The sequence below is a fragment of the Dreissena polymorpha genome, chromosome 6, assembly GCF_020536995.1.
Source record: "Dreissena polymorpha isolate Duluth1 chromosome 6, UMN_Dpol_1.0, whole genome shotgun sequence".
Lineage (NCBI taxonomy): Eukaryota > Metazoa > Mollusca > Bivalvia > Myida > Dreissenidae > Dreissena > Dreissena polymorpha.
In genome coordinates, this window is record NC_068360.1 from 62074841 (window position 1) to 62102026 (window position 27186).

Below are 27186 nucleotides of genomic sequence, written 5' to 3' on the forward strand. Positions count from 1 at the left end.
TCTTTCTGTTGCTAAATTTTGTTTTTGAATATAGACATGTGTATGCCTTTTCCATATAAATACATAAGCAGACGAATGTTAAAAAAGTCTTAGATTAGTTAATATATTTGTTAAAGTATTTAATGACAGTATAGTTATCGTTCGTTGCGTAAGTTTACGTTTTCTTTTTGTTAAAGGAATATATTTTCCAACGCACTCCAATTCATTGACGTCGGCGCATTTGAAGGACTGTCGGATCTTAAAGAACTGTAAGAAATGTTCAGTGCTTAAATACAGTACATATTACGAATATGAAATTATGATTTAAAATTTTCTAGTTGGTTCATGCATTGCGTCCTGTCGTTTTAAGACCAAAATGCGTAATTTAGAGAATTTTCTTTATACATGTTACAGAACTTTCATAAAATTAATAATTTCTTAACTAATAATTACGGGTGACACAATAAAATAACACATCATTTATTAAAGCTCTTTTCATACTTATAACAATGGTACAGAACACACATTTCTGTAAAGATAGATCGACATATCATTTCCGGTAAAATACACAATCGTACTTCATTGTATCCATATTGTGAATTAAACTACACATAACGTCTAACAAATGTAATACAATCTTCCTTTTTCAAGAAATTTGTTTTGTTTCCGTGATAATAGTTTACTATTATTTGGTTAAATTCCAAACTTGTTCATCGATATCTATTCAGACAAATTCTGATATAACTGACATTTAAGATTGTATTGTACAATGGTCAGACTCATTGTATTAAGAAATGATGGATACGATTGAAGGCACAATGCTACACACGATCGTGATTTAAGGTCAACACAGTTTGTGGTACGAATTAAACTGCGTGACTTTGATACAGCCCACCTGACGATTACTTTCAATGGGATTACAAAATATGTAAATATATCCTGTTGATTTTCACGCCTAAAGCCCCCATTTCACTCAAGCAATATATTGAATGCAATACTATATATGATACAATTCATGAGGTTCGGTCCGTGAACATGTTATATTTTCAGCATTTATTTTTTAAACAATTTGGTAATAATTATGAATTTTGTGTAGTTAAAGGATTCGTGATAGGTTTGTGGTTAATTTATAATCAAGTTGGAAATTGTCATATTGTAATATTTTTTGAATGACACCATAATAAGGATAATGTTCCTTTTTACTTATTTAGCGGCGAAAAAACTAACTAAGTATTGATAAATCAATTTAAAAGATAAACATGTTTTAGAATAAATGTTGTTGTTTTCTTAACATTGATTGTCAAAGTTATCGGGTACAATTTTATACATCTTCAACATTATTAAATTAAAACATGCCCGTTTTTATTTTTCAGTTTTTTATCTTTTATGTTTGCCAACTTATACTTTATTATTATTTTATGCGTCGCGTTGTCAATAGTTATGATATTATTTAATGTTATTATACTTTTGTTTTGAAGAACATGTATTTTGCAAGATTTCACGTGTTTTGCCAGTACCAAGACACCTCCTAATGGTACAGCCACGTGCAATTTAAAGTTAACAGTTGATCTTATTGAAATAGGTCATGCGCATGTTGGCAATGATCTACTTTCTATTCTTTTTTTTAAAACACTCATAACATAATATATGTGACTTTTTTCTAAATTTAAATACGATAGACACTATCAATAATCAATGACACATTAATTGTATTCGATGTATCGGTCTAAGACTTTCTTTACAAAGGTTTTTTGAAAGAAAAACCAACGGGGAAAATAAACGCCATCGAAATAACAAATTCTTAATTTAAGGGAAAGCTTAATCATTGCACTTATTATACGTACATAGAACAACATATATTTATTGATCACTTAATTCTATATACATATAGAGAATCTAAAAAAATAGTTAAATTAAAAATGCATTATTCTTGAAATGAATTCCGAATGTCTCAACATCACACAATCAATGAGTGTCATAAACCTCATTATATTATTGCTTAAATAATTATGCCCCCCACCTTTGAAGAAAAAGGGGTATATGGTTGTTCTGTATATCGGTGTGTCTGTCTGTCGGTCGGTCTGTCGGTCTGTCTTACGGTAGACCAGTTCGTTTCCGATCAATAACTCGTCAAAAATTTGACCGATTGGAAAGTGCATTCACAAGATCATTGGCCTTGGACTTTTGATGACCCCTATTGAAATTGGGGTCACTAGGTAAAAGGTCAAGGTCACTGTAAAAATTAGCATGCAATTCGTTTCCGATAAATAACTCGTCAGCGAATTAACCGACTAGTTTGATACTTCACATGTACATTGGCTTTTTAGAGTAGATGACCGCTATTGAAATTAAAACCACCAGATAAAAGGTCAAAGTCAATATCACAATTATTGTGAAATTCGTTTACGATTAATAACTTGTCAACCAATTGACCGTTTGGCGTGTTCCTTCAGTGTGCATTTGCCTTGGACAATAAATGACCCCTTTTGACATCGGGCCATTAGGTCAAAGGTCAAAGGTCAAGGTCACTGTCACAATAAGTGTAAAAATCGTTCCTGATTAATAACTCGTCAACGAATCGATCGATTGCCTTGATACTTCACATATACATTGGCCGTGGATAGTATATCATTCCTGTAAAAATGTTGGTCACTTGTTCAAAGCCCTGTTGTTTTTTTGTTTTTTTTAGCGATGGGGGGGGGCATATGTCTCCGTCCGCGGAACTTTTGTTTGATATTTTTTCTATAAACTACCGTTGACTGGATAGGAATACCGTTTTACTAAGTGTAAATGTGTGAATATTGTAATTATACATGAATGTGTTGTTCTGGTCGGTTATATCCCATTCGTTGTCTGCATTATCACGCGTGGGCTCGTAGAAAACAACATAACGCAATCAACGCGTGGAAAAGAACCCATTAAAATATTGCAGTCATCTAGGATTTCTATATATGTCTGTGTGATGCTGATAATCAGCTTTTTTTCGGCATAGCTGAAGAAGAAATGATTTGGATAATTAGATTATTGGATGTATGTTGTGATCAAAATGGTATCATCTCATTTACAGAACGAAATAACTCAGGTCCGAAACAAAAACGGCACAATTTAAATGCTACCTTCACAGTTGGATACCACGCATGATATCCTCTACGTGTCTTTTTATGTGTATTGTAAGTTTTGATATTTATTTTTAATAAATGATTAAATATAAAAATTCGATTACTATATAAGATAATTTCGAATTAAGTGGCAGATACAGAAAACACCTTAAGTTCATGGAGCTTTTATTTTATAGTATTATTGTGATTACATCTTAATGATTATTGTTTCTTACTACCGAACCATTGACTTCTGACGATAGCGCGTGCCTGTGTCTGTGAACACAGCATTTACAGTAAAGACGAATATTTAATAGCTAAGTTTTGAAAAGGCAGTCCGCCTCGCGACCGGGCAACCAACGTTTCGATCGCTGTTGGGGGTAGGGGCGTTGTTTTATTTTCCAAAAAAACACCGAGTACTGGTTCTAAAAAAATGGACTCGAGAGCGATTCAATATGCCTTCGGCTTTCGATACAATTTTTATTTTGAATAAACAATCATAAGTATAACACTACACTAATTTAAAATTGAAGTGCAGTTTAAATTGTACGACCGGCACATCCGACAAATTTATAATAGTATATATTCATAAATCAACTATGTTTACGACAATAACTGTACATAAATCTATTATTTTGTGTTATTTGCAATTGTTCAAAACTTGGGATAGTAAGTGATTGTGATCCAGTTAAAAAGCTTGATTGAACGCAGTAGATAAAGAAACCAATCAGAAAGTATATGAAATGCTGTTTCTTTTGTATTTGTTTGAACGTTGATTACGTAAATAACCATATTAGATAATCTTGTTTGCACATGTTTCTGTGAAGTTGATCCACTCGACCAATCATTGGAACGACACACTCAAGGCTTTTTGATATTAATTGTTTACATATGATAAAATAATTAAGAAGAACAATCCAACACTTTATTTTTATAATAAATACAGTGTTGATCAAACATTCATATAACAGGATGAGCATGGAAAAAATCGACATAATTGTCTTGTAAAATCACCTGCTATACCGCTCTTTAAGTGCCTTTCATATAGGCTATTTTAAGTATGCATAATTTATATATTCTATTTATTTTCTTCTGATCAAAGATAATTGAAAAAAGAAAACCGGGAAAAGCGCACATTACGCAACATTTTGAACCGAGGTGCCACTTGTTTGCGTAATAATCCCTTTTATTTATGCCCATATTATCAGTTTAATAGAAATAATGTGTTATAATTTTGAAACTCAAAATATATATGTTGGTTCTGTTATTTCTTTTTTATAATGCTTTTTATTATAATAGCGTGCTATATGTTTCGACAAAGCTATCTTACCCATTTTTTTACCTCTGTTAATATCTAATGAAAATATTATAAAATCCCAAACCGTTTTCAAAAATGACTGGCTTTTTACTATACAAGAACGTAATATCAACGATCCGGCATAACACATATTTGGGATTATGGCATCCGATACATTGTCACTTTACTTATAGAAGCTAATACAAACGCTTAAGTGGATGAGCAGTCGACGGCACGTAACACATGTAGTGGAAAGGTGACTAACTCAGCATAATGGATGCGTATTTACTCTTTAAAAATGTTTTATTCTATATTCCAGGAAAAACACTTGTTTTTGACTTTTGGATATTCAACATGATCGCTGTATTTTACAATTTAAATACAGGCCCAATGATTTAATTTGATGAATGGACACGTGCAGGAGATGTATTTAGAGGTTATTGAATAAGATTGTAAAATGCTAATGCAATTTACAAGAACTGCTTAATCAATAGTCTGGGACAACTCTTGGTTTGAACTTTGGACACTAATAAACTGGGTACTGTACGTTAAAACTAAAGCTAACACAATAACTTAACTACAAGCGGATGTTAGTCCATACTCCGGTGAAATGTCTGTCTAACTTTGCAAACATTAAAAATAAATACAAAGGCCAAATCTGACGTCAAGTGACCTTACTTGCTTGCTATGTACTTGTATACTCTAAGATAATTATTCGATTATATTAAATGAATACTCCGTTTTGAGACTTCTTACCCTGAAACATGGGCACTGCGAGTAAGAAATATTATACACGAACGCTAAATCAATTACACAACGACATGTGAAATAGGTTGCAAAGATTGGTACACATGGTTTTATAATTATGTCAGACAATCTGTTACTTTTTTCGGTTTGCGTTAGGAGTGAGGATCTGGTTCCGGTTCTCTTATTTCACCGGGGGGAAGTTACAAGCAGAAATGTGTAAAAACACGTAGTAAGATATAAAAACATACTTAAAACGTTTGTGATTCCAAAACAACGTATATGACTATATTCAAATTGTCCATTCTTAATAGTGTAAAGGTCTTCACAGTTATGAAATCGTCTCACTTTGTTGTGGAACGTTTTAGCCATTACTCATGGTATACGAATTAATCGTTAAACGTTTCGCAAAAGATAATTACATGTGTATGGAATGAGTGATATATTGACGTCATCTATTATCGAATGATAATGGCGACTAAAATTCGTTTAGCTCCGGCGTATAGCTGCGATTTGATAGTCTTGAGAACTGGCACAACACTTGTGCTGAAATTTGACATGTATATGGACCAGAACGCGATCTAAACGATGTTTTTGATTCTGACAACTGATATTGTCACTGTATGTTCAAAAGCTTATACAAACACTTAATTGGATAAAAAATCACCCGCTGATGATTAATTGCAGGGGGAAGTTGACTATATCAGCAAAGTATGCTTATGTACTCTATACTCACTTGTTAATCCATATTCCGGGAAACCAATTGTTTTGACTTCTGGATTATTTTACATGGGTTATTGTTTTTTTTACAAAGTAAAAGGCACTGTAATTAAATTTGATTGAATGACACGTGCAGGTGTTTTTAAAGACGACACGTTTTTATTTTAGTCAGTAAAATGCTTATGTCATCTACAAAATAATTATTAATCTATGGTGTGAGACAGCTCTTGGTTGGGACTCTGAAAAACTGGATAATGTGAGTTTAAAGAAAAGTTCAAGCAATGGCTAAACTACAAGCGGGTGTTAGCCCATACTCCGGTAATATGTATTGTTTGGTATATTTGGTCACGTCAAGTTTTAAGTCAATAACAACTCTGAAAATAAAAACACAGCTAAGCCTAATGTCACGTATCCTCACTGGCTTGGTAGGAACCTCTGCAATTTAAAAGATGTTGTTTATCTATAGTAAGTAACATTTTTATATAAGACTCCTGGACATTGCAACACATGCACTGTGCGCAAAAATATAATACAATAACGCGATATGAGTATTACAACGACATGTGAAACCCGTTGAGTAATTGGTACATATTTGTCCACATAATTTTATAACAATGTAAGAAAATCTCTGTTCCTATTTTGTTTTGTGTTAGGAATGAGGATATGGTTATTTATATTAAGACGTTTCGTTATACACAGCCCAACATGGAACCACGTTAGTCTTAACACTTCGTTCCTCTTTTGATTTAAAGTAATGGGGTTATATATTAAATTAATCATTCTGTAAAATTTGGTGGAAAATTGTCAGGGTGGTTTTATCGGTATATCATAGAACATAACTAAATGATAAATGCGAATATAAATGTTGTAATTGTTTAATATTATTCTCACTGTAAACACTATATCCTCTATAGTCTTTGTACCGGTAGGTAGGAACGAAATACAATAAGGTTATTTTTATATAAACGATACGTATTTATATGCATATGTATGTTATTAATTTCATATCGTCGGTTCGAAGATAATATTGTTGACCTAAAATAACAATACTACAAAGTATTTTTATTTAATTTCACTTTTTTGTAAATGTCATTTACCTAATTGAATTTCCCACCCATTATTGTATCGAGATAATATGATGCAGATGTTAAATTTTTCAATTTAATTAAGTTAAACGCATTTTTATCAAAAGGATATGATGATGACGTACTTAAAAACACATGCTTGTTGGTTTTTCCATTCACCATATCGTTATTCACTGAAAGTTTGGAATTATTAACGGAATGGCCATTTGATATGTTTGCTTCTAAAATGTCCAATAAACACAGCTGGTTTTATTGATGATTTTATTTTCCAGTACTGCCCCTTGATTATTTTTTACTTTACAGTACTGGCCCTTTAATAATATTTATAATATTTGATTTCGTACTGCTGATGTCATCGTGTCATCGCTTCTGAATAACGTCATCCGATCTACCGTCGCTGTCTCAACTATAAGATAGGTTATCAGGTTTATATCGTTCTACTTTACTAGTTTCTCTCTGACAGTTATTTCTCGATTGATTTATTTTCAAGCAGTCGACACATAAACAACAAAGTGATGTAATATCGATATTTTACAACCACTATAGCTGTTTCTTCCTGTAGTTGCACGATGATGATTCGATATATTATCTATATGATGCTATGTTTTTAAAATGTTTTTTGTAAAAAAGGGAAGTAGTTTACACTTGTTTGTAATTTCGTTCCTCAAAAAGTTGTAACTCTGTTGCTCTGGTTTCCTTCCTACCATTGATTAATTAAATGGTAATTGCATTGAATGCATAGTAATTCCCTTTTAGTATTGTTTAATTTGAATTGCAATGGTAAGAGGTTAAATTATATTTACACTTATATGTATCATGAATATTGCTGGGCCAAGTGTGTGGTTGAGCGCTCTTAAACCGGTTTAAACCCCCAGTGCTTAGCATTGACCATTCCAATGCAGGTGACCCAGGCTTTATTCAACTATGGGTGCATGTTGTTTCATATTGTGCTTAGTCGTACTATTTGGAATTGGTCACTTGCCTTAATTAAAGGACCACTCAATTGGGTTTAATAAGAATGTAATACTGCTCCAGCAGCTGGAGTTTTCACTTCTTTATACAGGTTCATACACGTTTGTTCATTGTAATTTATGATTTTGTTCGGAATTGGGAGAGTTTAAGGCGATTACGTCAATTTCTATTGTAATACAATATATTGAGAGTTGTATCGATAGTTATATCTAAACCATTTTCATTTATGTTTTGTTTACATAAAATAGTTTATAAAAAGGTATAGGCTTTCAGTTCATAAAACATTCCACGTTAGCATGTATTTATCATGACAACGGGTTGGTACACTGACACATGTATGCCTTGAATGCGATGACTGCGTGTTCACTGTCTCGTGAATGAATTTCTTACTTCTAAATATAAATTTCATTAAATACTATGACACTATTTAAAGATACCATGACATTATTTTTTTGTTAAACAAGGGGTTGAAAATGAAAGTCTACTATATGTTTTTTACTAGAGATATTACACGGTATTACCATATAAACCATCACACACACTGTGTCGCGAAAAGTAAGACGGTTAAATATGATGAGTGCGTTGAAACAAACATCCTTACAAAAGTAAGTACCGTTTGTCTCAAATGACGTCTTGTTACTAGTTGATATGTTACCAGAAATAATCGTTTGGTAATATTTAAACGGAATTGCGGATACGGTGTCTGAAAATCTGTTTAATTCATGCTCTTCTTAGTTCGACGATAAAAAATATCCGGAACTACATGTGAACATGTGTCTAATAATGTGGTTGTAAATATTGAGCGTAGACAATGCATACACTTTATCCAAAAACTATACTAATAATAATAAGTGCACGCATTAATCCCCTAGTGTCAAACACGTTCTATGTAACGTTAAATGTTTGTCTTCATTTGGACGTAAAATATACGAAGGCCCACAGTTTCTCATGAAAATTTCCCGCATTGGAAATAAAAGTATTCAATCGGTCTTTTATAATACCCCTTTTTGTCTTTCTAGAAAAGAACTAGATCCTCTGTAAACTAAAGGGAAAACGTGATGCAAATACAAACTTAAGTCTGACAGTTTATATTTTTTATGACTTAATTTAGTGTTTTTATCACAATGACATTCATGACGCTAACACAAATTGGATTCGACAATAAGTTGAGCAAAGATTTTAAGGTTTCAATAGCGAAAGGAATGGCATCGGAAGCTATGACGCATGGCTTCAAAGCGTCATACAGATACCATTCGTATCGATTTTTGAAATTCAATCGATAACTTTTCAATAGTTACCCGTAATACTTAGCGTTGCAAATATTTTGAAAGACAAATTGATTGTTAAATTAACATTGGTCCGTATCATTACCATATAAGCTTTTTACGCAAGATCACGCTATGTAATTTTGCGAGAACATGATTAGTCCGCATACTACTCACATTTTACGAAGCAACAATTTATACAAGTAACTATAAATACCAGTATTGAATCAACAACTACACAATTAAGTTTAACAATACTATAAGAGCAAAAATAGCTACTATTCTACTACTTTAGCCTAACAGTACATAACAAAACTCGTTACTGTTAATTCAGATTTAACCTTAAGTCTTGTGTTATTACATTTTTTGACCAATACGCGAACAGTTTGAATATCGTTTGCTATTGAGTAATACAATTATCACCATAAAATAAAATAATAAAACTAGTGTTTTAAACCATAGACAAACAGCATTAGAAGGTCGGTAGACAAATATACATATTTGAGCATTTTGTTACAAACACATTACATAATCGCTTACTTTTCATTAAGACGCGATGCAATATCATCTTTAGACGGATTTGCAAGGACGACATTTTATAATTTTGTTTAAGAAAGTATATTAACGATACCAATTAATGATCATTAAACCAAAGTGGAATAAGAGAATGTTCGGGACACAAGTCATCATATAAAATCAGTCTGTATTCTTATAATAAAAACAATATATGTAATATTCTTCTGAGAAAATAGTGGGCTTATAATAAAAGTCATACTGTGTTACATTGTGTGTTGAAATAAACGAGTGGCATACAGATTATTAATTGGAATAACTGAAATTACTTTCCTATAATACTTTATATAACATAAAAATATTATTGTATCCATGTAATTCGTTTAAAATGTATAATCGTAATGAAATGTAATTCAGTTTATGTGATATGCTTGTACCGAAATCATTAAATATGAATATTTACATACCGTCATTATTATGTTCTTGTTTGATTAAAAATACTATTTTTACTTGTGTTGCCATTCATAATATATAACAAAACGCCAAACGATATTCAGACTAAATTGTGCTTCTTTTCAATAAATGTTATTTGTAAAAGACTGAAGGTAAATATGGTAAATTACTGTAGGACGGCAGCTAAATTTGTTGTGGTAGTAGTGTTTGAATATAGTCTTCCCTGCTTATAGGCATAAGCAGATGCACATTAACCATTTCTTAGCTCATTCAAAATATATGAGTATTTGTTTCGTAGAAGAATAGTTTTATTTGAATACTTCAGTTAACATTGTTTTAATTACAGGGGTTTAACACAAAACATGATCGCATCCCTTCCCGACGATGGTTTTAAGGAACTGCCTAACCTAGAGGGACTGTAAGTTGTTTTTAGAATTTAAACGCATATTATGCATATGAAATTATAACATCGTTTTTGTTTATAGTTGTTTCAGACTGATGCATCACTGTAGATCGTCCTCAGACAGAAAAAAAACAGTATTTTACGAATTTTTTAGGTGTTATTTGATAAAAATTGATTAGAAAACTAGCACGTTTCTTACATTGAATAAAATATCATTTTAACAAACTGGTCACCAGGAAACCTTTGCGAAACCGAAATTTTGCAAAATTAAGTATACTTTATCTGTTTAATATGCCTTTATATGGAACAATTATTGGATATTTGCTTTTTGTGATCAATAACTGATTATCGTCGCTTTAAAATAACTGTGTTTTCCATTATAATGGAAGTTGTGTGCAAAGTAGCCTTTACATTACATTTTTACCTTTTCTCATGGAATTTTCATTTTTTATTGTGATTTTATGATTTACCTATTTGATATTTAGCCACTGAAAGCGTGGTAGAAATATCAATGTATGTTAAATTGCTTTAAGTAGACTTTTTATTTATTGTTATCCATTTTAAGCAGTATTGATGTACTTGTGTCAATTATCGTTTGAAAGATATTATTGGAAATGCATATTTTAAATAGGATTAAATTTCCTAATTGGAAACATATTTTATTTTATGACATTTATCTCTACTGATTACACAAGCTGCGGCAAATTCATAGATGCTGATGGTGGTGATGATGATTTAGTTTTTGTTATAGTGTTTTATTATGGTGACGTTACATTTTAATACAATACAAACTTTTTTCTAAACTACAGTACTATACGAATCTTGCAAACTTAAAATGAAACAACGTTGATAATGGTCTGTAACGTATTGAACAATGACATGATGAGCTAATAATATCTTAATTCAGAAGAGTATACAAGGGACATAAATCTTTTCAACACTTTATAAACTGCTAACCAGACACATTTCAATTTAACACATATAACTTACCCCTTTTACAGAGACTCAAGATATGATACAATGTTTCCAAATGTGTGGATAGTATAGTACATAGCCATAAGACTGTTCTTACTAAAACATACAACCTTTCATATCAATGGTCACTTTTACTTCGGACTAAATATTTTAAAGTCCACTCGTAATCTATGTATACATTTGCACATTTTAACTTATAAATTGAACAAGTAAGTAAATAACATCTAACACTAAGTGTGTGCCAATTTAATCTTAGATGACCATTAACCTTGAAACATATTTGAACATTTTCGTCTGTTCATGGCACTGTCTTTCTTCCTTTCTTCTTCTCATTCCTATATCAAACTCTTCCTCATTACTCTTCAGTGTGAACACTATAATGTATTTTAAACAATTCACTGACATTACACTGCTCTTCAATAACATTGATTAACTGAATTCAAATACACTTAGGTAACTGACTTTGATTAAATTGACTGAGTGCACTGATTTTTATTGACTTTTGATAGTATTTACACATACACTTATGTTATTGAGTTACACTACTAAAGGTTGAACTTCGCTGGCATCTTCACATGTCTACCAGAATGAGTTTAATACTGTGAAGTTTCCGTAGTCGTCTGCATACCTGGTATACGAGCTTCCTGACCGGATGTCGGATTCTGTACCTCTGGTTCATACTTAGATGAGTCATGTTCAGTCTGATAGGATCTGATTCTCCAATCTGTTGATATGTTTGGCTAAAACTAGCCTAAGTTGCGTTCACTCGACGACGGTTTCTGTGCAACTTCTGTGCTTTCTCAGTTTCTACAACATATGATTTCGGTGTTGCTTGTTTTTTCACCTCTTTTCCAGAAATAAAGTCATTTCCATGATGGATCATCATGATTTGATTTTCATTTAGCTCTTTGTAAGGCCTGCCGCTGTGCATATTGTAGTAAAATTCTGTTTTGTTTTGCCTTGATATAATATTTTCCACGGTGTCCTTGTTATTGGATATTTCTTTAAACAGTTACTGATCCAACCGGTATACTATATTTAAACCTTAATGAAGCTAAGCAAACTTGTTCTTATGTTCTTGGATGTTTACTCCCCAAACTATGATGTCAAGTACTTTCACCTTTGATCCTTCTAGATCCTGTATCATCAGTGTTATTACACGCTGATACATTTCCTGGGTGGACTTACTTCCAAACGGAGCTTTTAAGAATGTGTATCTCCCAAATGGTGTTTGAAACGTTGTAAGTTTTTAACCTTCTACATCTAGTTTTTTTTAAAGTCCAGAATCCAATGGTTGCATTTAGAGTGCTAAATACCTTCGCGTTAGATATCTCTGAAACTCCTACACTGTTTTCATCGGATAATGTCCTTTAAATACTGCTTCATTCATATGTCGCGGGTCTATGCATATTCTTACATCACCAGCGATTCATGTCAACGTACGAACGAGTTCACCCATTCATTTGCTTAATTTGTCGTGTTATAACGCCTAGTTACTTCATTCTCTGAAGACCATCTTTGACCTTTTGTTTCATGGAAATTAGTACGTTACGCACAGGCTGAACAAAAGGCTTTACGTTAGGGTCTATTGTTTTGTGATATGAACAGGTAAATAACCTAAACATTCAAATATATCCATGTTTTGTTCTATAGAGTTTATCCTCTTTATCAATCCTATCTTTTCCGACGTCTCTACCACTTTACAACGACTGTGATCTTTTTTTGACCATATACAATTGAACGAATTGTCTTTTGCCCTTTAGCGTTAATGGTCGTGTATCATATCTTACGGTTAAATTATATGTCCTGAAAATGAACGCAAAGCAGTGTTAGTTTTCTTTTATAGAAATGTCTCGTTTTGACAGTACATTATACTTAGCACCTGTGTCTAGTTGAAACTGAATGATCTATCCATTAAATGAAAGTTCTTACGTTAAATAAATATGGCATTTGATTCTTTAGACAATCGATCATTCCTACATATAAAGCATCAAAGTCATATTACCGATCCTCTAGTTGATGTACTTTCTTATCTTTGCCTTTACCTGTGCCTTAACGCATTTTCGCGAAATGATTTTATCTGTGACACTTCATGCACGTTTTCCTAAATGCTAGACATGTTTGTCTGTCATGTACATGCCCACACCTTTGGCAAACAGCAGGCTTGGAAATCTTCTCATATTGCTTTGGTTTAGCACCATCATTTGCTTGAAGATACTTAAATGGCTTGTGTCTTCTTATTTTGTTCACACTTGGATCTTCTTTTGCGTTCATACTGACATAGTCATTTACCAACATTGTGAGATCAGTGATGAGTTCTTCTGCATGTTAATTTTTTTACTGCACTTTGCATTGGAATATATATCTAGAAAACACTTTGATCTATTTCGGATTCACATAAGTGTCATATTTACCCATAATCGTAGCTAAAGACTTTGCTTCGTCCGCTGTCAGCATCAATGTTTGAAATATAACTCGACCTCTCTAGTCTTCCCTTTAATCTTCTGATTTATATTAGAGTATCATAACTTAGTTTGTCATTTATATTCCGCATCACACTACACTAGATTCGTAAATGCGATCAAGCAGTCTTTTTTAAAACTTCGATATTCGTCCTTAAAACACTTATTTATGTTTCTCCCGACGAAATAAATGTTATCTTAACCATTGCAACCAAAGCCTGCATTCTGCCATCCCTATATATATTGCGTGTCTTCTACAGCTTAAATACCACATCGGCGTTTGCAATGGTTCACACCTTATTCCAATTGCCGCGATATTATGAACAGTTACGCAAGGTCTGTGATATTTGTGTTTCGCTGTTGCTTTTTCAACCTATTTATCATGATTTCATATTACATTACACGACACGCCTTATAACACGTTCCATAATTATACGTTAACTCTATAAGAAGCTGTCCTATGACGTTCTAAATGGTGATTTAATTAAGATCATATTTCGTTTCAATTCTGCGAATATTATTAAGACAACAATCCTGAAATGTTATATTAAAAGTAATTAGTATTATAGGAGTAACATAATGCAATACACAATGCACCATAATAATAATAAAATGTCGGGTAAGCGCAAGAAAATGGTGATTGCGAAGGATTGTTGGTAAAACCGGTTAAAAGGCTAGCCTTACCTTACATTATGTAAAGAAGTAATCCCTACATTTTTCGCACCTCTAATTTCAAGTATATTCGGCCTATCAATATTGTATTAACTTTTTTATTTCGTCTAACATCAAGCTTTATTGGCCATACTCATAAAATAAACGTCTTTAGAGATATATTTTTCTTTAGTGCGTTAGTTGTCCAACTTAATTTCGTTTACTAAAATATTTACGAGTGATGATAGCATCAGTTTGTTTTTATGGAATCAGCTTCAGTTAAGAAATATGATTGTAAACGTGTACGTATAGGCCAGAATACATATATCGCATACCCTTGTTAGAAATTAAAAGAAAAATTGCATATATACAATATGTACGGTGTTCAAAAAGTAGCGAACACACAACAATAAAATCATGTTACGTCATGATGTTCTATTATATTCTGAAATCTGTACACACCTAATTTTAACACGCGCATAAGAACGAATCTTAAAAGTCATTCCTGTTATAAAACAAAGCGTTACACATTGATGTATTGTGGATAATTCGGGGGTACACAATATTATTTCAAACGAAGTGCAGAGTTTGGCAGTCTATCAACGAGACAACAATTGCTTCGTTATGCCATGGTTCATACCATAAACACGTTAAATGAATACTTATGTCACGAGGAACACAGTTTGCGATATGTTTTTAAACATATATTGCATTTTTTCAGATCAATTTAGTTCTCATACTTTAATAAAAATTAACAATGTTTATAATTTAATGAATATGAAAATATGCTGATTGAGCTTTTTGGTTTTCGGAGTGCTCAGTCATTGAGTCTCTACCGCTGTTTGAATGGATATGAACGTTTTGTATATGCAATTAATTATTTCACAGTCATACGTAATAAAGATAGGAACGGACTTTGGAAGCTATTGTGTTACGTGTTTTTAAGTTTCTCTAAGTATTAGAGGCGCCATTAAATATACGTCGTATTTAGCGGCAAACTCCTTAGGTACCCAGTAGTATTTTGCAGCGTAATACGACAAATGAAACCGGTTTCTTAATCCATATTTCTATCGAATTTTGAACGGAGATATACTAACTTCACGATATAAACCATACCCAAAAACCATAACAGTAGTTAACATGTAACTATTTTGTATATATATATATATATATATATATATATATATATATATATATATATGAATTATAATACATTTATTGTATTTGTAGTTCCTTTATTGATAGCTCAGTTCTTTTTTTAAGGAACAATTAACGCATTCATTTTTTAGACCGAATAGCGAAATCATATTTTTGTTTAAAACAACTACATTATCCAAAGTTTATCACTCAGCTATGAACAATATTGTATATGTAACTATAATATATAACAAAATTCTAACACGTGACTCCTTAAAATGGTTCATTCATAGCCCAGGTTTTTTTTTTACTGAATTACAGCAATTAGCAGATACTTTATAGCGGAATAGCTCCTCTTTCCTTATTCAAACCGTTTGCATAACTGTCTTGTTCTTTTAATAGTAATCATACATAACAATGATTTTCAAACTGTATGCCATAACTAAGAAAATCATTAATTTAAGTCGAAAAAGGGACTGGTATTGTATTACTTATCTTATAAATAAACATTTACCAATCTGTGAAAATAATTAATAACATAAAGCTAGGGTGTCAAAACTAATATCCCTACATAATTCCAATTCGTTCTTTTTGCTAGTCATTCAGTTCCTTTTTCGAGGCTGAACATGGCATCTGCATTTTTACATGTGTGCCATATAAATTAACATGAAGTTATAATTTATTGATATATTTATGGATTCTTAATTATTTGGACACAAATTGCTTATTTTAGAATGTACTTTTTTATTTCGGGCGGCATATGGAACAACAATCGCTTGTTGTTTTTCTTACTTTACCAGATATCTTTAACAAGATCAACTAGGAATGGGAACGAATACAGAAACATGAATTCGAATATTCGTGTGTCGTTATTCGAATATATTCGATAATCCATTTTCAAACCTTATATTAAAGTGTCCGAATTTATGACCGTCCAAAGCAACGTAATATTCCAAACACTTCTGTAATTGAGTTACACTACTAAAGGTTGAACTTCGAAGGCATCTTCACAAGTCTACCAGAATGAGTTTAATACTGTGAAGTTTCCATAGTCGTCTGCATATCTGGTATACGAGCTTCCTGACCGGATGTCGGATTCCGTACCTCTGGTTCAGACTTAGATGAGTCATTTTTATTCTGATAGGATCTAATTCTCCAATCTGTTGATAAGTTTGGCTAAAACTAGCCTAAGTTGCGTTCACTCGACGACGGTTTCTGTGCAACTTCTGTGCTTTCTCAGTTTCGACAACATATGATTTCGGTGTTGCTTGTTTTTTCACCACGTTTCCAGAAATAAAGTCATTTCCTATGATGAATCATCATGATTTGATTTTCATTCAGCTCTTTGTGAGGCCTAACGCTGTGCATATTGTAGTAAAATTCTGTTTTGTTTTGCCTTGATATAATATTTTCCACGGTGTCCTTGTTATTGGATATTTCTTTCAACAGTTCTGATCCAACCGGTATACTATATTTAAACCTGTATGAAGCTAGGTAAACTTGTTCTCATGTTCTTAGATGTTTACTCTCCAAACTATGATGTCAAGTACTTTCACCTTTGATGCTTCTAGATCCTGTATCATCAGTGTTATTATTACATTTTCTGGATGGATTTACTTCCAAACGGAGCTTTTTAGAATGTGTATCTCCCAAATGTTGTTTGAAACGTTGTAAGTTGTTAACCTTCTTTATTTAGTTTTTTTTTAAGTCCAGAATCCACTGGTTGCATTTAGAGTGCTAAATACCTTCGCGTTAGGCATCTCTGAAACTCCTACGCTGTTTTCATCGGATAATGTCTTCTAAATACTGCTTCATTCTGATGTCGCGGGAACCTACGAAACATGTTTACCTTTATAACGTTAATGTTTACCCACATGACGTTGGTTTTAACGGTGTTCTTTTAATTCCTCACCGGGAACATTTGAATTGTGTTGACACATGTTACTTGAATGGTGCTCAGATGTTGCTGGTTGATATTTTTCAGGTACATGTCGGGCAACCGATTACGCAACCTTTCCCGGGCGATGTTCAGGGGTTTGTCAAAATTACGCTGGCTGTGAGTTACAATAGATAAATGAAGAGTCGTGAAATAAATGCCGTCCAGCTGTCCATATATACTAATCTTAGTCTGTGATCTGCTTGATAGAATTTACTAACTGTATTTCTTGTTGTTTTGTTGTCTTATGATTGTACAATGTTTTGGCAATGTCTGTTAAGAATAATGTTTATCAATGAAACTGTGAAATATTCTTGTCTGTTGCTTAATTTTGTTTTTGAATATAGATATGTGCTTTCCGTTTCCATATAAATACATAAGCAGACGAGTGTTAAAAAAGTATTATATTATTTAATATATCTGTTAACGTATTTAATGGCAGTATAGTTATTGTTCGTTGCGTAATTTTTACGTGTTGTTTTTGTTAAAGAGACTTATCCGTCAACGCCCTCGAATCCTTGGACGACGGTGTATTTGAAGGAATGCCGTATCTGGAACACTTGTAAGAAATGTTAAGTGCTTTAATACAGTACATATTATGAATGTGAAATTATGATTTATAATTTTCTATTTGGTTCATGCATTGCTTCCTGTTGCTTGAAGTACAAAAGGCGTAATTTACAGAATTTTCTTCATACATTGTAACAACCCGTTGTGCAATCAACCCGTTTTGCAATAAGAGTGCCTTATTGCAATTTAATTTTTTAAAACAACCCGTTTTGCAATAAAACCCTTTGCAATAAAACCATCGCACATTTCCTTGCAATAATTTTATTGCAAAACGGGTTTGAGTGTCTTATTGCAATATGAAAATTGTATAACAACCCGTTTTGCAATAAACCCGTTTTCCAATAAAATCATCACTTTTGTATTAATTAAATCAAATGGATTGAAATAGTTAAAAGGGAGTTTCAAGTGTTGTTTTTAAATAAAATTGTTTTAAACAAGAGATTGCCAAGCACTATGGTCTCCTACCGATGAAATTCCACCATTGTCATTATTTTTTTTAATATATTTTTGTTCCCATAGCCACCAGACCTCTTGACGTAGGAACAAAATAAAATGACGTGCATAATCTCCATATTGTCATCGTTCCATGTTTCAAGTATCATGAAAAAAATGAAGAACTTTTAAAGTTATCGCAGGATGAATAAAAGTTTGACGGACTGACAGACAGACAGACACACAGACAGACAGACAGACAGACAGACAGACAGACAGACAGACAGACAGACAGACAGACAGACAGACAGACAGACAGACAGACAGACATATAGACAGGCAGGCAGGCAGGCAGACAGACAGACAGACAGGCATACATACAGACAGACAGACAGACACAGACATACAGACAGACAGACAGACAGACCGACAGACCGACAGACAGACAGACAGACAGACAGACAGACAGACAGACAGACAGACAGACAGACAGACAGACAGACAGACAGACAGACAGACAGACAGACAGACAGACAGACAGACAGACAGACAGGCAGACAGACAGACAGACAGACAGACTGACAGACAAACAGACAGACAGACAGGCAGACAGGCAGGAAGGCAGGCCGGCAGGCAGACAGACAAACAGACAGACAGACAGACAGAGCGCAAACTATGAGTCCCCTCCGGTTTCACCGGTAAGGGACAACATCAGACAACACTATGAGTTTAAACTCAAAATTAAAATGCATGGAAGGTGGTGAATTTCGATATTTAATACGATAAAACAACACAGAATGAGTATCGAAAGTGAGTTCAAATAATCTAGTACTAAATTAAGATCACGCAAAAATGCAATGACGTTGGTTGTTACTTTAGGTACATGAGTCGTTTATGGAAAAAACGTGTTAAGATGTCTTATTGCAATGTGAATTTTAGGGTAACAACCCGTTTCGCAATAAAATCATCACATATATATACTCATTGTTTCATATTGATTAGAAACGGTATAAAAGAAGTTTCAAATGTTGTCTCTTAGATAAATATGATTAAACATGGCTGAATGAATATATGAAGTGATGTCCACCTTTTAGGGAATTAAGTGAAGAATACCCAGAAATGCTTAATGTTATTGCAAAGTGGGTTGCAGTGTTTTATTGCAATGTGATTTTTTTCTAACAACCCATTTTGCACTAAACTCGTTTTGAAATAAACTCATTACACATTAACTTAATGATTCAAATTGATTTGAAACGCTGAAAAGAAATGTCGTATTTAGGGAGTTGGTATATAATAAGGCAGAGGTGTATGATTCGACGAAAAATTAACAGACTTTGAAAGTGACCAATGTCATAAGTAAATGTGATAAACAAACACATAATGTATATAAACAGTGATCTTTAACTGTCAAGATTAAGCGAATTTAACACAAAAATCTAATACTTTTATTGCAAAACGGGTTTCAGTGTCGTATTGCCATGTAAATAAAGAATAAACAGCCCGTTTCGCAATAAACTAGTTTTGCACTACTTCATTACACATGTACTTATTGATTCCAATTGATTGGAAACTTTTCGAAGAAAGTCTCAAATGTTTTTTAAGAAGGATGTTGTTGTTTTTTTCAAAATAAGACAGAGATGTTAGATCGAACAACAAATAAAAGGCAGTTAAAATGAGCAATTGCATGAGTTAATGTGATACAACAACAAAAAATTGGTATAGAAAGTGATTTCAACAATGTAATACGACAAAAATCCAGAAATGCAATAATTTTATTGCAAAACGGGTTAGAGTGTCTTATTGCAATTAGATATTCTTATAACAACCCGTTTTGCAGTACACCCGATTTGCATCAACTATTCAAACACGGCACGCGACTTGTTTTCTATAGACAAAGAAGGAAATCACATGTGGGTTATTCTGCAATAAACTATGGGCGGAGCTTAATGTTTTGGAAATAAATAAAGAAAATATTGCAGTAAAGTGCACGTGCTAAAACCCGCACTTAAATAAATGTAATGAATGTAGCATGTATTTAAATGTAATGAAACAACAAATTGTATAAATGGTGATGAGTGGCATAACCACGCCTACAAAGAATGTTATTTGTTACGAAACGTACTTAAAAACATTTATAGCATGTCAGATTTTCAGTAGCATCAATAAACGTGACGTCATTTAGTTTCTACGATTGATGTTCTCAATGAAAGTGACGCCATTTTCAAAATACTTATAAATGAAAACGACGTCATATGTTTGTAAAAATCAATGACGTCACTAAATAGTGAACTTTGTACTTAGAAGGGCGGAGTATTGAAAAATATAGTTCACGTCCAAAAGCTTGATCCAAATCAATCAGAATCGTGTTAGAATCGAAAAAAATATTTTTCTATACTCAGTCTGGTTTGTTGTCGAATAACCGACAGTAAGGAGTATAGATGCGTGTTATCAAATCACTCATGCTTCGCACTCGTGATTTCATTCCTACGCATCTATACTCATTACTGTGGGTTATTCGTCAACAAACCATGATAGATAAATATGTAAATTAAACATGTATTAATTAATTCAAATGGATTGGAAACATAAAAATAAAGTTTCATTTGTCGTATTTAAATATATTATATCACTTAATAGACAACACTGTGAGTTTTGGCTAAAATTTTAAAGGCATGGGAGGTGTTGAAATTACGAGACTGAATACGATTACTCAACACAGAATATGTATTAAAAGTGATTTCATCAAATTAATACTTAAGTTGATATAACACAGAAATGCAATAATATATTGATACACTTGTTAAAGTGTCTTATTAAATGTGAATCTTGTGAAACAACCGTTTCGCAATAAAACCACCATATATATACTAATTGTTTCTAATTTATTTGAAACATTATAATTTAAAACGGTTTAAAGGAAGTTTCAAATATCGTCTACAAGACAAATATGATAAAACAACACAGAACGTTTATATAAAGTGATTATTACCACTTTGGGAACCTCTGAAGAAAACCCGAAAATGCTATAATTGTATTGCAAACCGGGTTGCAGTGTCTAAATGCAATGTGCATTTTTATAACAACCCGTTTTGCAATAAAATCGTTTTACAATAATCTCACCACATGTCGTATTAAGGGAGTTTGTATATAATAAGACAGAGGTTAAAGATTGGACAAATAAATTAAATACAATTAAAGTGACCAATGAGCAAATGTGATAAAACTTGCACATAATGTATATATAAAGTGATCTCAGCCAATGTCATACTTCATCGGATAAAACCCATAGATGCAATAATTTTATTGCAAAATGGGTTGTAGTGTCTTATTGCAATATACTTTTTAACAACCCGTTTTGCCATAAACTCTTTTGGAATAAATCATCACCCATGTACTATTTGATTTAATATTGATTGCAATAAGACATTTCAATACGTTTTTCCATAAATTATTCAATTTTTGCGTTATCTTTACTTTATTGCTTAATTGTTTGAATTCACTTTCGATACACATTCTGTGTTGTTGTATCGCATTAAATCTCGCAATTCATCACCTTCCATGCATTTTAATTTTAAGTTTAAACTGAGGTTTGTATATTTTAAAAAAACAATTGTATTTAAATGCAACTCTTGAAATTCCCTTTTAACTCTGCCAATCCGTTTGAATTAATTAATACCAGAGTGATCATGTTATTATTTTAAAACGGATTTATTGCAAAACTGGTTGTCATAAAATGTTCACATTGATCTAAGACACTCCAATTCGTTTTGCAATAAACCAATACATGTGCGATGATTTTATTGCAAAACGGGTTTATTGCAAAACAGATTGTTTAAAAATACAATTGGCAGTAAGACACTCCAACCCGTTTTGCATTAAATTTATTGCAAAACGGGTTTATTGCACAAGGGGTTGTTACGAAACATGTTTCACAACTTTCATAACATTAACACATTTCTTAAATTATAATTACTGGTGACAATGTTGAATTACACATCATTTATTAAAGCTCATTGAATACGTCTAACCCTACGTCTACGTTCAGAATACCCATTTCTGTAGAGATAAATCGACACATCCTTTCAAGTAAGATACACATTCGTACTTCATTGTAACCATATTGTGAATAAAACTACACTTAAAGTCTACCAAATGTAATACAATCTTCGTTTTCAAGAAATGTGTTTTGTTTCCGTGTAAATAGTTGACTATTATTTGGTTGAATTCCAAACTTGTTTATCGATATCTGTTTGAACATGTTCTGATATAAACAGTATCCAGATTAAGTTTGCAAATCCAGATTATTTGCAAACTTATTTTTTTTTTTATTGAACAATTGTAATGCAATTTTGCATATGTGTAGGAGGCAATGAGTACATACATATAATTGAAAAAAAAAGATTAAATGTTTTTGGAAAGTAGAGTTATTTGATGATAAAGTTGTCATCCCCCGTGGGATCCCAACGGAATTTTGTCTCCCCCGTTAAGAATTGCAATTCTCCAACGGGAGTTTTTTCCAGACGGGAGAATTTTACCTATATTTTACAAAAAATGTAATTTAAATATTTTGCTGTGTTTTCTGTTTCAATATTTACAAATACACATGTTTAAGTTATACTTGTAAGAAATATGTACTTTAATAAGAAAATAAAGTGTTTGTAGATTTTCTTTTTCCCGTGGGATTTTGACGGGGGATCCCGTCAATCTCCCATATCCATTTAACTCCAACGGAGTTTTCACGGGGGACCCCGTCAAACACACCATTTAAATTAAACCCCACTGGGGGTTTGACGGAGGCCCCCCCGTCTAACTCCAACTTATAAAGAACTCTAATGGGAGTTTGACCGGAGAAGGGAGGGGGGGATCAGACTTCAATTAACAGTTTATACCCATTGCAATATATTCCATTGTATAAATAGTAAGACACCAAACTTTATTAAATAATTGATGTTTTCTTTTTAAGGTGTCAAAATCAATTTATAATTATTGAATTTTCTTAACTCAGTACGTTACGTTGAATAAAATGTCTTTTTGTAAGAGATTAGACCCACATATTGATATTTCTGGAAAGATGAATTTAAAACGTTCCATAACTTTGAAAGACTCAATGTATAAATAATAAAGTGACTTATCTCGAAAATATATTACATTTACCTTTTGCTAATCCAAACGTTGCTTTCATCCATTACTGTGATGATAAATACAATCCAGAAAGACAATAACATTGGAAACATACTTATTGTCATTCGGAATTATTGTGTTGTTTATTCCCGTTTAACAGTTTTGGAGGTTTTTTACCTAGAAATCTAGCTTGCAAACCTTTTCGGTGCAATGTCGTACCTTAGTATACCGGTTACATTCCACAAGTTTTTTTTACACAAAATGCCTGAATATGGCAGTGTGTTAGGTTTTGTTTGTATATGTCCCTGGTTAGGTTAATTGTTTTGTTATTGTAGTTGTTTGTTTTTTATCTCAGGGTCTAGGTCCCTGTTTAATTTTAACAACACCGTGCACTGGTAGCGTTATTAGCAGAGACATGCAGGAGTCTGCTTGAAACATACTGTACTGGCTAGTTTCAATTATGGGACACAACATCACTTCTCCAATAGAATCGATGATGTTTAAATACATTTGAGTTATATTTGCAGTTTCAGTTATTAACTGTTTTGTTTTCTGATAAGGATATGATATCCCAGACGTTAGTTCCTGTGCTGTCTTTTTCCCTCTAAACAAACCGACATATTACATCAGGGACTTAGATCACTTTTCACTATTGTGTATAAAATACAAAATACCACACACAACTGAAATATTTGATATAACCCATATAAGCAGCATGATTTCCTTTCTAAATGTAATAAAAAAACTTAATTTTAAAACATGAACTAGTAGTTTCAGGAAAACAGGAAACCAAAAAAAAAGGTGAAACCAACAAAGGCATAGAATTGTGAAATATGCAAGCCAGATCGAGTTCTCGACTTATAATTGTTGAACGCTGCACTTCTATACACCACAACCTACCTATGTTCGAAGTTTGATGTCAATGGGCCTTATTGTAATTACGTTATGACCCGGACAATAAAAAAGTGAGATAAATAAAGGGGCTATAGCTATAGTTCTTTTTCACTGAACTTCTCATCAGTGAGATCTATCCATATATGAAGTTTCATGTGAATAGGTGTTAGAGTTAAAGACTTATACTCCGGACAAAGTACTGGAAGCTGCCCGACCCCAGGCATGACATAGGTAATCCCTTAATATGCCCTGTATTTGACAGACATATACAAAAGACAAATGGAAATGATGAAAAAACAACACAGCAGTAATTAGTTTTATCAGAGACGTAGATAACAGAGATAGGCAGCTCGCCAAATATCTGCAAACTCTCGCACATCCATTGGTTTTTGCGAGATAGGTTTACACGCGCAACTGTTTGACGGTTGCAACGGTAGTAAATACGCTTATCAATATTTCTAAAACACGCTTTCGCATTCCAGTTTTTGTGATTTGAAACAAATATGTTATGTATTATCACTCAACGGTAATGTGTCAATTAAAATAAATCACATGCCGCATTGTTTTATTAAGCGATTTTATCTGGCTCGAGTTTGAAAAAAAACATGATTACCGGTATATAAAGATGGCCTTTGTAATGAGATAAAGGAGCGATAAGAATCTTACGACAAACAACTAATTATAGGTTGTTTTAATTAGATTTTTGTTTTTCTTTTTAATTGCATTATTCAAATTTGAATAATCCGAATGCCATTTACCTGTAGTATAATTTGAATAAAGCTCTGAACAAGTTTTTCTTCTTATGGAGAGAATCTGTTCTTGGTCTGCTCTAATCTGCTGTTTGTGTTCTTTGCTCTCTTAAATTACCGCTAAATTCAATGCACAATTTTACCAATAATAAATAACATTACCACCTAGAGTATATGTATAGAAATCTTCTGACCCGTATACTGTGCCATTCTCCGATATTTAGCATATTGATCAAGTTATCAAGTTACTTTTCTGTGTTTCTTTAACATGTCTTAGGCGGATTTTGTGTCATGGGATGACGAGGATGAACATTGTGATAGTGAATTTGTTTAGGACATTAATCAGTCAGTTGTGTATGAGTGCCCAGAATGCAAAAAGTTAATGAAAAGAACATATGTATTCCATGTCTTGTTAAACAGCACATTCTAAACTTTAAAAGTATGTCCCATTATGTACATAATGATAAACTAAATGAACTGTGTTCCGGCTTCTACAGAGGAGCTTATGCAACCATTTATGTGATACAGTCTCTAAATAAACCTCTGTAGTAACAATTTTAGTCTGTGCAATAAAAGAATGCATGAGCATAGTTTTTATAAATTAATGATATTTCATCAAAACTTCATCATTGATGAACACATATCAATACACCTGGCATAAAAAAATAAGCAATTTATTACATGTAGTAAGCAATTTGTTGATATTACAAAATTAACAAGGGCTGTTTGTAAAACATGCATGCCCCCAATATGGGCTGTCCGTTGTAGTGGCAGCCATCGTGTAAATACGTTTTTTGTCACTGTGACCTTGACCTTTGACCTAGTGACCTGAAAATGAATAGGGGTCATCTGCGAGTCACGATCAATGTACCTATGAAGTGTCATGCTCCTAGGCAAAAGCGTTCTTGAGTAATCATCCGAAAATCATTTTACTATTTCAAGTCACCGTGACCTTGACCTTTGACCTTGTGACCTCAAAATCAATAGGGGTTATCTGCAAGTCATGATCAATCTACCCATGAAGTTTCATGATCCTAGGCGTATGCATTCTTGAGTTATCATCCGGAAACCATTTTACTATTTCGGGTCACCGTGACCTTGACCTTTGACCTAGTGACCTCAAAATCAATAGGGGTCATCTGCAAGTCATGATCAATCTACCCATGAAGTTTCATGATCCTAGGCGTATGCGTTCTTGAGTTATCATTCAAAAACCATTTTACTATTTCGGGTCACCGTGACCTTGACCTTTGACCTAGTGACCTCAAAATCAATAGGGGTCATCTGCGAGGCATGATCAATGTACCTATGAAGTTTCATGATCCTAGGCCCAAGCGTTCTTGATTTATCGTCTGACAACCACCTGGTGGACGGACCGACCGACAGACCGACCGACATGAGCAAAGCAATATACCCCCTCTTCTTCGAAGCGAGGCATAATAACATATTGGGAGAAAACAGCTAATATTCTGCAGTTATGCAGGCAACAAACATGTAAGCATAAGAGCCATTATCGTATGGGGCAGGGTATTAATGTTGCTGAAGAAAAATCATATTTACATAAGAATTTTTCATCATGGAGATTGGACTATAAATGCAATTGAGAGTGTTAACAAGTTTTTAACATAGTCATGTAAGGAAAAAAGCCCTGCCCCTTGGTGGCCATGTTTTTCATGATATCATTGGGACACTGACTCTATAGAGTGTTAAAAAGGTTTTTCTATAGCTAT

At 32.9% G+C, this 27186-nt stretch overlaps 1 protein-coding gene across 1 annotated transcript in view; it reads left to right on the forward strand.

Annotated features, from left to right (window-relative positions):
- Positions 1 to 27186, forward strand: part of LOC127835727 (slit homolog 2 protein-like) — a 208169-nt gene that overhangs the window by 100120 nt on the left and 80863 nt on the right. The window contains exons 7-9 of the mRNA XM_052362162.1: positions 10473 to 10544; positions 17739 to 17810; positions 18181 to 18252. Coding sequence (XP_052218122.1) covers positions 10473 to 10544; positions 17739 to 17810; positions 18181 to 18252 — 216 coding nt within the window. The remainder of the gene's footprint in view (positions 1 to 10472; positions 10545 to 17738; positions 17811 to 18180; positions 18253 to 27186) is intronic.